Below are 15119 nucleotides of genomic sequence, written 5' to 3'. Positions count from 1 at the left end.
AAGTCAAGTGAGGGAAGAGTGCAGGGCTACTATCCAAGTTTCACTCGGCTCTAGAAATAAAGACTAATTTCTGATAATTAAATATTACTTAATTCACTTACTGAGTAAAGTCATTTTTTATCTATGACATACTGGCAAGTTCTCAACCCAGTTTTATAACTTCCATTAATTAAGATTTGCTAAGTCCCAAAACACAGTAATTCATTTTAAGGAATTCTCAGCAAACATTCAGTATCCAGCAGCAGTTTTGTGCTGAATAAGCAACCAAGACTCCCTGGTCCCGCTCCTGCGAGAGTAGAGGCAGAACGCCCAAGTAGGAGCACAATGTGTTTTAAACAGTTCACTGCAAACGCTGTAACAGGATCAGTCATGTGTAAGTTGTGCCTCATGCACCAAGCAGCTCCTAACACAAGGTCTTCCCTTTTGTGACGTTCATCTTCAAACATCTCAAAATGGCCTCGTTGCAAGGCCACAATAACTTAGTAACACAGCAGTCTTTACTGTGAATTGCATGGGATGGGTTTCATTCATCCAGAGCCACGCTGTCCATGGTTATATATTCTGGTTCTGATTCTTAAGAATGGTTGAGAAACTAGCCAAAGCTTCAAGGTTTCTCCTGGAATGAAACCTGCCTTCCCCAGCCTCACCAGCTCAGAATGAACCCAGCTTTGTGTGCCTTCCCAGGCCTTGGCAGCTTCTGCCAACACAGATGGCCTATGCCCCACTGCAGCAATTTCGTGGAGATCCTTGGCTGAAGAGATGGCCACGTTCTTGGCAAAGGTAGCTAGTCTCTGCTGTGTGCTTACCAGAGTAGCGGATTTTGAAGCCTTTTCTGTTGTAGGCATGATCAGAGGACCAACGGAGATAGACTTTGTTCCCGCTGCTGGTGACGGTCAGAGGGGCAGAGTAGTTCCCACTCAGCGACAGGAGCAGTGGACTTTGGCCAGAGGGACCTGTAAGGACGGAGGGAACAAGGCAAAGTCAGGGCTGGCACACACAAACGGTCACTCGTGGGCCTTATGTGCCAGGGTGTTTCTGCAGAAGGAACAGGCACGTTGTGGAACTGTAGCACAGGAGCTTTCACCACGAGTCCAGCAATGGCAGCTTGTGCTCAGGGGTTTTTGTGAACATGAGTCCCGGTGCAGACACCTGGCTCCTGGGAAGCCAACGGCAAACAAAGCCCAGTTGATCACAGTAAGGCCAGGATTTTGCTCCAAGCAGTATGCCTTCGGCTCAAGTCCCGATGGGAAACCACAGGAGCATCAGCACAGCACTTGTATTCTGCGTTTGGTTACAAAGCTGCATCATTGTGAATATTGACAGATCCCCTCTCAGTTCACGAGAACTCATGGGCCTAGAAAATCTGGTCTGCGTGGGCTTCAGGGATGAGAAGTCTCACCTTCTCAGCTCGTCCCTTCTCAGCAACCTCCGCTACAATTTCTCCCAGGAGCTTGCTAACTCCTGCCCCTTGGAAAAATACTTCAGAGTCATCCAAAAATCAAATCATTGATATTTTCTTACCCAGAGAATCAATGAGTCTTAGGAGGAGCTTTCTTTAAGTCCAGCAGAAGGTTATAGGCATAGTGGTGGAAAGCTCTCCCCAGAGTGCTCTGGGAACAGAGATTATCAGCTAACGAAACTCTGCTCTTTCCTTCCTTTCCCCTCAGTTGCTATGCAAGTCAAACTGGTGAATCTCTTACCGTCAAAGATTTCAAACTCATCATATTGCTTCTCGCTCAGGAAGTACTCGATGGTGAGGGAGATGTTATATCCAGGCTCTACCTTCACCACCCAAGAACAGGTCTGAAAGTGAGGGTAACTTCCCAGGAAGCTTTGGCTGAGGATCACACCGGTGGAGTCCGTCATAACCTCATTCATCGGACAGTGCACTGCAGGGAATGTGAAGGAGAGACAATAGCAGATGAATTTTCCTATTTTGCAGAGGAAGGAAGGAAACACAAGAGACTATGGCCAAAAAGGTCTGTCTTGACGAGCTAGGTTGAGATAGAGCACAACTCCCACCCGCATACATCCACTGCACATCTTGACTCTTGGGGCTCACAGAGAATCCCTAGACCCTGATGTAGGCTCCAAATAAAGCATGCTGCATTTCCACAAATCTGAGCAATTGCCACATTTAAAGGAAGGGGCAAAAAGCAACAATACAAACAACTTCAACCGTCTTTGCATTATTTCACATCTCTTTCCAAATCAATGGCGCTGCAACCAAGCAACTATTCTCAAGTTACAAAACACTCCCCGGGAATCCCTGGAAACTTTATTACCTGGGTTAGAACAAGGTGTGGAACTACAGGCTTATCCCAGGTCACCCACGGAGTTGTTAAGTAGGACATAAGAACTCCAATTCCTTTCTCTAATCAGTACAGCCCATTCAGCTTCTGGAAATATTAAATCCAGCTAAAAGCACCACATAAAAAGGCCAGCAAAAACACCCCAGAAGAGGAGGCAAACACACAGAGTGAGCAAAAAGTATTAAAAAGAAAGGGTCCCTTATTTATCCATAATTGTCACTAAAAGCCAGTGCAAACACTGTACTTGTATTAACAGAAAACAGCCAGAACTATCCAGAAAGAACAGTGTATTCTTTCCAAATCCTTAATCCCATCAGCGATTTTTTGACCTCTATAAATTGGTGGCCAGATGTAATTTAAGCAGTCCCTTTACCCCCAGGCTAACAACCATCAGTAAATAATTGAATGACCTCCCTTCCTCTCCTTCAGTTCATGCTATTTTAGAGAGAATAAAGCCATAGAAAAATATCCCATTATATGGTAAAAATGTTCAGATAGGAGGGAATGAAGGAGATGAAATAATCACGGCTGGAGGGAACAAAAATACCAGGAGGAATACAGCGGGAATCCAGCGGATAAATAAGGTAACATGGAAACATCTTTGGGATCCCTCCTGAGCAGCAGCAAGGTGTACAACGCAGCGTGCTTGGGGCTTTCATTTTTCTCCCATGTAATACATTCTGTGGCACTAATAGAGAAGCTGTTCCTCGCAGGATTGCCTCGCCGGAGGAGCTCTCTACGCTGCAGCCTGCTCTTCCTTTGGCTGTTCATGTATCACCAGCAAACCGTCAGCCCAGAATTCCTCCCCCCCTCCCAGGGTAAGGACATTTGGGTGACTGTTTTAATGACTTCGCGAATGCAGTCAGACACACAGCGTGTCAGACCTCTACTCAGTCCCTGTTCAGGAAAGTACAAGCTTAAAGTGCCTTCCTGAACCGGGGGCTTAGGCTATAATCCAGGGGTACCCAATGTGAGGCAAACCCCCTCGGAAGAGGGGCGGAGACCCAGCAAATTCCCCGGACCCAGCGGGGGGTGGAGGAACCTTCCCTATCATTTATCAGAGGGTGGTTGCAATAAGTCACCCAGCAAATCTTTCATCGTTATTTGCTGGTTGTTGCTTGAGCCTAGCCAAGGTGCTTGACCCCGGGACAGGCTGCGAGGTGGGTCAGGAGAACAGCCTTTTCCCTGCACAGAGGTGTCTCGCTACCCTCCTCACAAGGTCTTGATGGGTGGTTTTGCACTACTGGGATCCTGGACACCTGAGAATTAACCCCAAAGATGCAGTATGTGCAAGGAAACCTCCCCCAGCTGCCATCCAGCTTGCTCCCTCCCTTAGCAAGCCCCCACATTTTGCAGCAGTCTCTGGGTAGGGAAGCTTTGGCTGCCACGTTGGGCAACCCCGGCTTTACCTTCACACACGGGTGGAGGTCCTTCAAACTGGAGATGAGTGCCTAATTTGCAGGTCAGGATTTCATTTCCAATCAGGGTAAAGCCAGGAAGGCATCTGTACCTCACTATGTCACCTACAGACAGAAACAGAAGACATCTTGACTCAACAGAACGATCAATTCATTAAGGCCGAACCATGGCCTGGGAACAGGGTACCATGGGGTGCAGAGACCTCTCAACCTCTGCCATTGAGCTCTGGCATGACCGTGCAGAAATAAAAGGCGTAGAAAGGCATGCCGGAGTCTCAGTGGGGATAAACTGCTGTCATGCCACAGGATTTGTGCAAGCTATTTCAGGTGGAGACTTCCCTCAAAGAGAGCAGACAGTGAGAAAAGCTGCTTTAAAAAAAATCATAGCTACTTCACTGGTTGCAGACACGCTTTAAAATGTGGATGTAACCGTGAACAGCAGCAAAAAATACAAAAAGCACAGTCAATATGGGCAAAAGGTTCTCAGAAAAAAGAATAACGGCCTCTAAGCTTTCACACAATGCTTTGTTTGAAACACCTGAAAACTATTATTGCGGCAAAGATTTCTGAATGTTTCCAAACAAGCTCAGGGCTTTCACAAAAGCCAAACTGCTTCTTCTGTACTAACAGAGGAAAAGCCTCGGGACAATTGGGTCAGTTTGACTCCCTGTGAACGTTGGGTGTTGAGCAAGGTCACGCACAGCTCCCCATGCCACACACAATTACACATGTGAAGAGGTCTCCTGAAGCTCCAGATATGGGGTGACGACACACGTGTGTCTTCCTGCAGGCATTCCCAGCACGGGGGGGCGGGGGGTGTGGGCCGGGCTGGAAGGAGGGCCAAGAGGACCGGGAGAGGCTACCTATGTTAAATTCTTCATTCTCAGTGATGATTTCTGCGTTGGGAACGACGGTCGGAGGCTGACATCTGAAGAGCTGGTAGGCTGAAAGAGCAAAGGAAGAGCAGCAGATGTTAAGCTGGGGGTGAAGGCAGCCACGGCTGTCTTGGTGCTAAGCACAACAGACATCAGAGCAAATCCTCCCTCTCCACAAGCAGAAGGAATTGGCAAAAGTGCAACCAGCCCTTTCCCCCTCCAAACCCTACAGAGATGGCTCCAGGTATTTGTGCCCCAAAGCAGCTTCCTCCAGTTTCTTACACCTAATAGGAAACAGATTTTTGTCAGTCTGTGGAGATGCAGGTGCCCGGCAGTGTTAGTCCTTTTGGATGAAGACTGAAGGATGACTGATGGATGCGGATGTGAGGCAACGTTACCGGCACCTTCTGGGATACTAAGAGAGAAGATCTTGGTGACCTCAGTGGAATTAGGTCAATCACACAAGAGGGAGAGCCTCTGACTGCTCCAGCACCAACTAAATTACAATAATTACTCAGAGAATTTCATCCTTACTGCCTGTCTTTGAACAGAGATGGCAGAACTGACTAATTTACTTGTAACTTGGAATTATTCATTAATTTTTTCTGCAAATAATTCCAGGATTGCTAATGTTTTCAACTGCAAATCCTATTTGTAGCTTGCAGTTCACAAAGTAACCTATGCAAGGTTGATGTCAGGGCCTCACAGAAGGCAAAACAGGGCAGACCTTGTACTCTTTGCCCAGTTACGTGTTTTTTCAGGGATACCAATCGCTAAACGGGAAGAAATCCAGTCGATGAGCAGAAACAATTCCTTATGGCTCACGCACCTGACCAAATACATTGCAAATAGCAAATTTTCCGCCAAAAATTAAAGATCAGCTAACACCGAGCAAAACAAATGCACTGCTTACAAACACGTGGGTGCATAAGGCTTGAGCACTGTGCCGCTTATGAAAATAAACACACAAGAGCTGTGAGCACGGTTAAATTGAAAATATGGTACTGGGAACTAAATGAATATTAATGAAAGACATTTTCTGCTATTTGCTCAGCACTTCTCTGCATCTTTGCTCCCCCTGCACCTGACCCTAGACAAGCGTAACTTCCTCTAGAATTTATAGCAGCCCTTTAATTTAAGATACTGGAGCTCAAGCTGCCACTGAACATTAATTCTTACTAACTCCACGATGTCGAACTCTTCACACCACAGCAAGGCTGGCAGTCCTGGCAGCGACCTTAACGAGGCTTATAGCGATGCTTAAGTACACATGTACAGAAGTAGATGCCCCATCATCTTGCCCAAATTTCCTTACCTCCTAACCCGGGGTAGGATACTACTTTCCCAAAAGGCGTGTGGAAAAATGTGACGTTTGGAGTCCATGGAATGGGCTGGAGGGAACGCAGGGACTTCTGGTTAACGTGAGGGACGGGCTTACGTATCCCATGTGTGCAAGGGGGAGGAAAAAACAAACACACGCTACTACAGTGAGCTAAACTCAGCCCGGGGGGGGGATCAAAGGAGCCAGCTCTGTAATTCGGACAGTCAGCCCCTTCTTTGCAATCCACCACAGCAGCACAGAGAATGGATGAGCAAAGGTGCTGGGAGAGCCCGCACGTGGGATGGGAGAGGAGCGGGAGACGGGAGGCAGCAGGGGAGAACCCTTCTGCTACACAGCAAAGAGCCATCCCAGGAGGGAAGACGCTTATTTGCAATCTTTTAAACAGATGTTTGACAGCGAGGGAAGAAGGAAAGGAAACTGTAACAAAAACTTAAATTAAATGCTATTTAAGAAGTGCTTGACAGCATCTATCGAAGTGGAAAGATAACCCAGCATTTACAGCATTAATCTCCTCTCCTTAATGGGCCATATTTCAATACAGAGGTGTGATTAAGATGGCTTCAGCATATGGTGATACAGCACCGGTAAAGCTCCTTTCAACAGCACGTCCATTTGTTCTCACCAGGACAAAACAGAGTCCCGTCCTTGAAACCACACTGGGACTCCCCTGAGTTACTGTGCCATAAAACCCTTTCCCATCACGTTCACACATCAGTTTGTGCTGGCACCTGAACTAACCCATTTAATAATAGGTGCAACATCATCATTTTTCAAGGGATGCTATTGAATCTTTAGGCTCTGTGAATCATCCTTTTGTTTCCCTTCCTCCACCCTAAGGAGACGTTTCTTTGCAGGCATTTAAAAGGGCAATGGTTCTCTGACACGGCCCTGATCATAACTGTATGGGAAAAGACAATTTAAAGCTGAAGGAGGACGTCTCCTATGTCCTAGATCTGCCAGCATGCAGAGCAGAAACGAAAACATACATTGCTGTAGATCCCGAGGAAACTGCATTTCCTGTAGTTACACCCCAAAAGGGCGATGCCAAAGATTTAACTGACTGCACTGCCTGAGCCTGGTGCGAAAACTTCCCCCCTTTCTCCTGCACCTTTCTCGGTGTGCAAGGCACCTCACGCAGAACGAGAGCCTGGGAAAGGGGGAAGAATGTCACCCTGGAGGCAACCACCTCGATCACTTACATCTTTGGGGTTAGGCTTTATACTAAAGTCCCACGCATAAAGGGAGCAATAAGCCAGTAAATGACACTAATAAAAAGGCCAAGCAGTTGCCAGAGCGCCCAGCTGGTTAACAGGTTATAAATGACTGCCGGCCTGCACCGATTCCTACCAGCACCAACCCAAGACCTCTCATGCCTGCGAGTGGCTTTATACCCCACATAAACCACAAGCTAAAAAAAACACCTGTATAAAGTGCTATCAAGATCAGAGAACAGCAACATATGCTGATGGGCTCTAACCATAGCAATGATAGTATCTAATTCATATTACAAAAGGAAGCATTTGCTGAACTGCAGCAGTGTTTACATACTGCTCATTTCTGAGCCAAACTGCCTAAACCATAATTTTTTGCATAACTGTTATATACGCACCATTGTCTAGTAATATAAATCTTACAGTGTTTTGCAGCAGTAAACCAATTCCTCCGAAGCCTAGCAAACGCTCTTTAAATTCAGCCTATCCGTATAATACTTGCCTTTCGGAACCGAATATAAGCTAAGACATTCTGCACAGATTCATCATGTAATTCATGTAAGACTTTGTTGACATTGTTGCCAGCAAATTACTGAAGCAAGAGGTCTCCTCCATTTGCACCTTCCAAAACCCCAGTACTGCCATAGGAACTTGTTAGCTAATTCAATTTACAGTTGGGCTCTTGTTTAGCGGTGGAAAGCAAATGCTCTCATTTCAATGTAATACTCAACATCTCCCTAGTGTGAGCTGCACTCACACCAAGGAATCCCCAAGTAATTCAGGGATTTATAGGAACCCTTTTTCTCCCCAGAGAGATGAAGTCACCTCTTAGCTGGAACATAGCTGCCATTTAAAACAGGCCACCAAGATGACCCAACTGGTTTAGCATAGCATTGGAAAGACAATACTGCATCCAGCCAACACTGCAGGGAAGGTGAGTTTTAGGTAAACAAAGTGGAGCTACCCATAATAGGATCTGCCATGGAGAGGACAATATTTACAGGCATCACCTTGAGAGAGGCGGAGGGTTGGCATGGCTGTTAGTTTGCAGGCACTTGATCTGTGCTTGAATTATCACAACGTTACAGACGGATTTCCACATCTGCACAGACTGTGACCACTTGCCAGCACTCGATTGTGTAAGAGACCTTCAATCTCAAACCTGTGAAAACTGGGCCCTTTGTGGAAGATTTCAGGTAAAAGTGTATTTTTTCACATCTTCTCTTCCCCAGAACTAGTCCTCTCCACAATAAGCCAGAACTGATCCATGCCCCTCCGCATCCTGTAGGCAGGTATAAAGCATGTGTTGCTCAGTAAGCAATACAGACCGTAAAAATAAATGGCAAAAATCCCTCCGTTGGCGGCATCACTGTGGAATTTCATCAGGACCTGATTGGAAGAGCTTTGGGCTGATTTCTTAGCAGAGTTGCCAGTGAACACACCAAGCTGTGGGGCTGTTTGCTGTGGACCATCCCTAAAATCATGTCAGAAACACAAGAAAAGAGCATTATTACATGTCTTTAATCCTAGGCAACAACCAACCTCCTACCCTGCATGCACAGGAACTCCTTCCTGCTCTTCCCTCCTTGTCCTCCCTTTTCTACATCTATATATAGCCTCAGCAGCTCCCTAGGCAGCTGACCCGGACCCCCAGTCCCCTTCCTTGCTCCACTATAACCAGGACAATTTTCTCTGGCAGTGCAGTGCTCATGCAGTAGAGAACTACAAACATGAACTGCATTTTTAACCTCAGAACTTGAAGAATTAGGGCCAGTTTTCCAAAGGAGTCTCGCTCCCTGTTTGCACAGCAGACGCTGACTGAGATATTTGGAAAAGTCAGATGTTGATTGAGTGCTATGAGCTCAAGAATTTGGCCACAAGCTCTTTAGCCAGCGCAGCTACACGTGCTCCCTTGGCTGACTGAAGTTGGTAATATGCCATTTCTCTTCCCTTCTCCAAATAGGAAAGGAAGATCCCAGCCTGTAAGGCTCCTGGGGTGAAGGAATCGGTGCCACTTCATTAACCGCAGCAGCGTTGTTGCGCTTTTACATCAGAGGTCACAGTTCCCAGTTGCTGCTATTTAAAAGGCAGCTGGGGGTCACAGCCAGTTCTGGTGCCTAACACCAGCCTAGCATGGCCTTTGCAGTCTGGGAGATCAGCTGGGATTGTAGGGCTGTGTATCTCCGATTGCAAAAGAAAAAACAAAAGAGGACATTGGTAAATGTAAACGATTTACCAATGGCTTTTTCTTCATTCAGCCTCTCTCCATAGACAGGTAGCCATAGATAAAGTGCAAAAGGAAAAAAAAAAGCATCCCAGAAAACGTCTGTCAGAGAAATCAGAAGCAAAAGGCAATTCCTATTATGCAAGTCCAAACAAGATTCATTTTAACTAAATTCAGCTTGAGATAAAGACCCCGTTTACCATTCATAAAGTCTCCTCTGTAAAGTGCCTTAGGCTTCCCAAGAGATGGTTCCTTATTCCATTCAGCAGAGCATTTCGGAGATGAAGGGACAGGCTGATGAAAGCATCCAGCAGGACGAGCGGGGCTCTGCTGCCGAACACCCTCCCGCCACAGCTGGGATGCTGGTCTGCCTCCCCCCCGGCAGCTCAGCCCCTACTCATGGTAATCGTGGCAAACCAGTGGGACAGTGACTGCTAATCCCAGGCACTGCAGGAGTCTGATGTGCTTCATTTTTAACTGCTGCTGATCACAGAAATTAATGGCAAGAAAGACCTACAAGGTCTTACAGGCACTGCTACACGGCCAAGGGTGGGACTAGTCCTTGTGAGCTGCGCAACACTGAGGCAAAAGCACCATGAACGCTAAGGATTCCGGTACAGACTCCCCTCTAGACCAAAAGGATGATATGTCCATCACTTGGCACGAGCAGCCTAGTCATTCAGCGATCATTCCCTTCACTGACCTTGCACTCCCTGCCTGCATTTTTCAGGAACGTAGCATTAACAGTGTTTGGAGACAGTCACCTTGTCCAATTCGCTAGCCCCTTGCAGCACATAGTCTTCAATCTCAAGGCCCTGTCAAGCACGTGGAGTTTAAAAGATTCCAAATCCTCATATCCCAGTGTCCCCAGAGGATACTCCTACTCAGACACAGCACTAGCCACGCACCACGGCAACGGGTGCTCTATTTATCAGCAAGAACATCTTTCTGAAATGGAGCCTTAGTAGCAACTCTAGTCAGTCCTGTACCCACCAAACAGTGATGAAATCGTTGTAGGGCTCTGTTTGCAGCAGGGTGAAGTTGAGGTGGATTCCATATCCCACCGGCACTGTGAGAAGCCAAGTGCAGTCCTGGGAATTGGGGTACTGGTTGGGGAAGCCAGGAGAGTAAACTGTACCGTTTTGGGTGGTGACGTTCCCCCCACAAGGCACTGCAGGTAATCAAACAGAAACACAAACCTAATGAAGAAATATCCCCCAAAACAGTAACTTTTAAAGATTCTCTTATTTCCCATTTTTCCTTCCTTTATTCTGTATAAAAAGAAAGAAATTCTGGAGGATCCAGACCCAAAACCTTGGCCTAGCTTGCCTTGAATAATTCATATCTGTCACAACTACATCTAACATTTTCAAACTTAATTCCATTACAATAAATTTATTAAGTGCTTCAGAGCTGAAAGGAGACTGTCAGGGTGTTTTGTACAGATGTGATAGCCAGGTGCGCAAATAAACTCTATCTTATGCCCTAGTAAGAGTCTTTGGGCTCCACCGGTTGTCCGCACTCACGCATGGAACATACAGCTCCTGACAAGATCACACCAGTGGGCAAATCTATCCACTTGTTCATACAGCATGGCCTGGACCAGAACCACCGAGCAGCTGGCTTTTCGGAGAGTACATCTGAGCAGGGGGGAAATGATGATTTGTATGACAGCAGCATCCAATTCATTAATCAAGATGACAGTTCTATTGCACTAGGTATCTTCCAGGTCCAAATGAACTTGCAAACTAAAGAGAGGCAATTAGAAACAGCCTGGGCAGCAAAAAAGAGGGGGAGAAAGATGACATCCCGCTGAAGGCAATGCAGGAGGGCCACAGCAGGTCCCTAGGTTTGAAAGTCCCATGTACAAGCATCAGCTTCTGGACCTTGGTGGCATGGAAGTTCAACTGAAACGATGGTAACATCTGCAGCGTGTTACTGGCAACCTGCAACAACTGAAGGCACAGGGATATGTGCAGACGGTGTCATCTGCCTGAGCCAGCTCTGTTCTAGAAGCCACGTAGCTCTATTAATGCAATCCTTGGCTTAGGCTAACGCATTCTCCCTCCCAACACAATTTATTAGTTCAGGCTCAGTGCTGAACACTCTTTTTTGTACAGGAGTAGCTCCACAGACTTCTACCGCTCTGGCCCTGACGATGTTCCAGATGTGAGGTTAGAGCCAGCTCCATACATCCCCTGCCTGGTTCTGCTCTGCTGACTCACGTGGTCTGTCAAGCTAAGAAAAGCATATGTATTTATATAACTCCATACGCTGATTTTCTGAAACAAACACCCAAGGAACCTTGGGGGCCAAGTTCCTTTCTGCCCTGCAAAGCAGCAGGCAGCCTGCTGATCACTAGAAAAACTCCCTGGAGTGGTGCTGGAAACCTCAGCTTCTGTGCATTTATTTTAGAATTACAGCTTCTCTTTTAATTAAAAGGGCTTTCAGCTGTGACCTGCATGGGAAAGGTGAGGTGGTTAGCCTAAGGCAGCAAATCCTCACTGCTCACTGCTATGCAAAAAAGGACCATTTAAGGAAACAGCTAGAAAAGAAAAGTTCTGCATTGACTTTAACAGCACTAACAGCCCACCAGATGTGCACATGGAGAAAAACAGCAAATGGTCCAAAACGTACCTAACCCCTCACCCCTCTGTGCTATCGAAGTGCTACAGAACAAGCAAGCTACTTAAAAAACACAGTAAAGAAGGAAGAACTGGATGGTAGTAGCTGGCAGAGCTGATGCCTGAGGTAGGTAAGGGCATAATCCTGCTACCCCCAGCCCCCCACCCTACCGGCAGCACCCAGCTGAGCACTGGACAGTTTCTCAGCTAACACTCATCTCTGTTGCATTGCTGGGGTCAGTGAAAGAGCAGCTGAGGATTCGGTTCTTTATGCTTTGTGTTCTCTGGGGTTCAAGGACTTAAAAAAGGAAAAATATCACCTCCCCCTCCCTTTCCCCAGTGCACAGTTCTTGCAGACCAAGTGCTGTAAAGACGCTGCGATAAAGGTCAGCGCTCCTGGGAAATGCAGTGGGAAATCTTCAATAAGCAGTCTTGAACTTCTTAAGGGTTCATATGAAAACCTTCTAAAGTAAACCACACAAAGCTCAGTCCATTGACCCAAAGGATGAAAGGCTGAAACAGCCCTATTGGGGTTTGAAAAGACAATTTGGACATTTGAGCTTCAATGCCTAGAACATAAGTCCACTCCTTCAGCCTGCAGGGTCCTCCTAGCATACATAGTCTTCAGAAACGAGACCAGGCAGGGTTACTGAAGAACTCTCATCTGGATCATTTTGGGGATGCCACCATTGCCACGCTAAGGAGCGTAGACAGGGACACAGTCTTCCCACACTAAGAGCCCCCAGAGCTGCAAGGGTCTTTTACCAGGGACTGTTTTTATTTACCAATGCTAAATCAATGGAAGCTGAACGTTGTTGAAGAAATAAAGCAGACAAGAACAATTATTACAATCACCCTGGACTGCTTCATTCTTAAAGCACAGCTCCCACTGGCATCAGCAGTGAGACTGACAGCTAGGGACAGTCCTCACCCATAGCATGACATTCAAACACATCATCTCAAAAGGTGCACCTTGGTTTTGAACTGTTCAAAATGTTCGTTTTGACTAGGCTGAAATATGTTGAACATCAACTCACTGAGAACATGCTTCAACACCCCAGGGGTTGAGGCTTTATTCAAAGCGCACATTCCCAGCCTGCCCCCAGTGATGCTTTTGTTTCCAGAGAAACTTTCAGCACAATTACAAAATGACGATTCAAAAGGAGGCCAAGAACAGAGAGCTGAAGCCTTTTCTCTCCCCAGAAATGCCCGTCTGGGTGCTCTCAGGGTGACGCCAAAGCCATACCTTCACACCTGGGCAACGGGTGGTCCCAGTTCCTGTTGGTGCCGTGCTGACAGGTCAGGACGGGGTGGCCGATCAGCTGGTAGCCAGGCAGACACTCAAAAGAGATGGACTGTCCAACGTTGTAACCCGCCCCTCTTACAACACCATTAGCAAAAGGTTCAGGGTCGGGTCATTCCTGCAGCTCGTAGGCTGAAAAAAAAACCCCCAAGCAAAACCCAAGAAATGAATAAGAAAGAATGTTTCATACTTCATATTTTCATACAGTACACCGACCACGCCGCTTGGCTACTTCCTCCTCATACAATGATTTAATTGAAGGAGGTAAACGTTAATGAACCATGCGCACATCTGCACGCAGGCTGAGGGAAAATCCTGCTGCTGCTTTGTGATAGCCTCAGACACGAGCGCTGGGGTCTGCCCTGGGCCGCAGAGTCTCACAGCCTGTATTCACAGAGTCACCCCGCACTTCACTTCTAATTGGGAAATCTGCCTTGTTTTTCAACAAAACATGGACAACCCTGATGATGAATGCAAGTCAATTGGTTAACATGTTCCACCTGGCATTATAAATTATTGGTCAGCCTTGCTAGAGCTAATTTGCATAGTAATTTCCATGAGATTACCCAGAGTGCCTCACAGAGCACATTCCTTCCTAAATTGTGCAGTAGCGCATGAATTATATGGTGCATGAACAGGACAGCCAAGACAAAATTAATGTTTTCAATTAAGTATGAGTAGCAGCTTTTATTGCTATTTCTGGGGAGTCAGCCCTTTGTCAGTCCTTGGCTATATCACATGGCTGGAGACACATGCTCCATCCTTCCCACTCCTCAGCTCGCTCTCCCAGCTGCTGCGTAGCAAAGCCCTTCCTAATTGTATTCAGCACGAAGTACACGATCTGCCCTGGGCATCCTTTGTCCCTTCATATTCCCATATGCCAAGGACAGGTGGACAGAGGAGACCAAAGGGGTTTTGCAAAGACACTCATCCAGGTAGAGCTGTGGATCAGGCAGGGCCAAAAGTTCCTTTCAACAGGGCAAAGACTCACAGGGGCAGCCCCAGTCCAGCACCTTCACAGAGCAGCAAAACCAGTAAGAGGAGGAGCACTTCCAGGGGCCTCGCTCGCTGGCTTCAGAGACCGAGGTGGCTGCTGCTCAGAGGACATCACATTCAAAACTGGGGAGCTGCCTGAGGACTCAAGCTGGGCATTCTTCCATCATCTCAAAAAAAACCTGCACTGAGGGCATTTTTTCATTTTAATAACTTATTTAATTACTTTTACTCCAGATATCCATGCCAGCCTTGTTATATTATTTGGCTATTTACTTATTTACCTGGTTCCCTCCACCAGCCTGCCCCACCACAAGGCTAGGCTGCAGCTAAGGATGCATTTGGACTTCAGCTGAGACTGAAAAGCAGCTGCAAAATTCCAGCGCAAACTCATGGCTGCTGAGGACTCTTCTCATTGCACATGACAGCCAAGAGAGCCAAGATCTAAGGGAATCTGGCTGGAATTAATTTAAAGGCTGTGGCTGTCACAAAGCACTCTAGGAACATTTGTTATTTGCCATAGGCATAAGTCTGGGTGAACAGATCCCAGTTACTAGGATTAAGCATGGCCTTCATGTAACACTTTTCCACTCATTTGGATTAAGTCTTCATGGAATTAATTCAACAGAATAGCAACAACCGTGATGCCTACCCTCTCTCTCCCGCCCTCACCATTAGCACCCAGGGACAGGATTGTCCCAGTGCTGCTTGTTCACTGGCCTCCTACCTTGGTATTCCAGCTTGAAGCCTGGCTTGTTCTGTGAGTGGTCGCTGTGGAAGTATACTGTGGTTTCATGAGATGTCGACAAGAGGGAGC

At 46.8% G+C, this 15119-nt stretch overlaps 1 protein-coding gene across 1 annotated transcript in view; it reads right to left on the bottom strand.

Moving 5' to 3' along the window:
* Positions 1–15119, bottom strand: part of CSMD2 (CUB and Sushi multiple domains 2) — a 308935-nt gene that overhangs the window by 40412 nt on the left and 253404 nt on the right. Inside the window, 8 exon segments of the mRNA XM_009333469.1 lie at positions 807–953; positions 1701–1889; positions 3722–3835; positions 4594–4674; positions 8487–8632; positions 10376–10553; positions 13253–13441; positions 15030–15118. Coding sequence (XP_009331744.1) covers positions 807–953; positions 1701–1889; positions 3722–3835; positions 4594–4674; positions 8487–8632; positions 10376–10553; positions 13253–13441; positions 15030–15118 — 1133 coding nt within the window.

This window comes from Pygoscelis adeliae, unplaced genomic scaffold, assembly GCF_000699105.1.
Source record: "Pygoscelis adeliae isolate BGI_AS28 unplaced genomic scaffold, ASM69910v1 Scaffold321, whole genome shotgun sequence".
Lineage (NCBI taxonomy): Eukaryota > Metazoa > Chordata > Aves > Sphenisciformes > Spheniscidae > Pygoscelis > Pygoscelis adeliae.
Note: the sequence above shows the minus strand (reverse complement) of the source record. Positions and strands in the feature narration are given on the sequence as shown.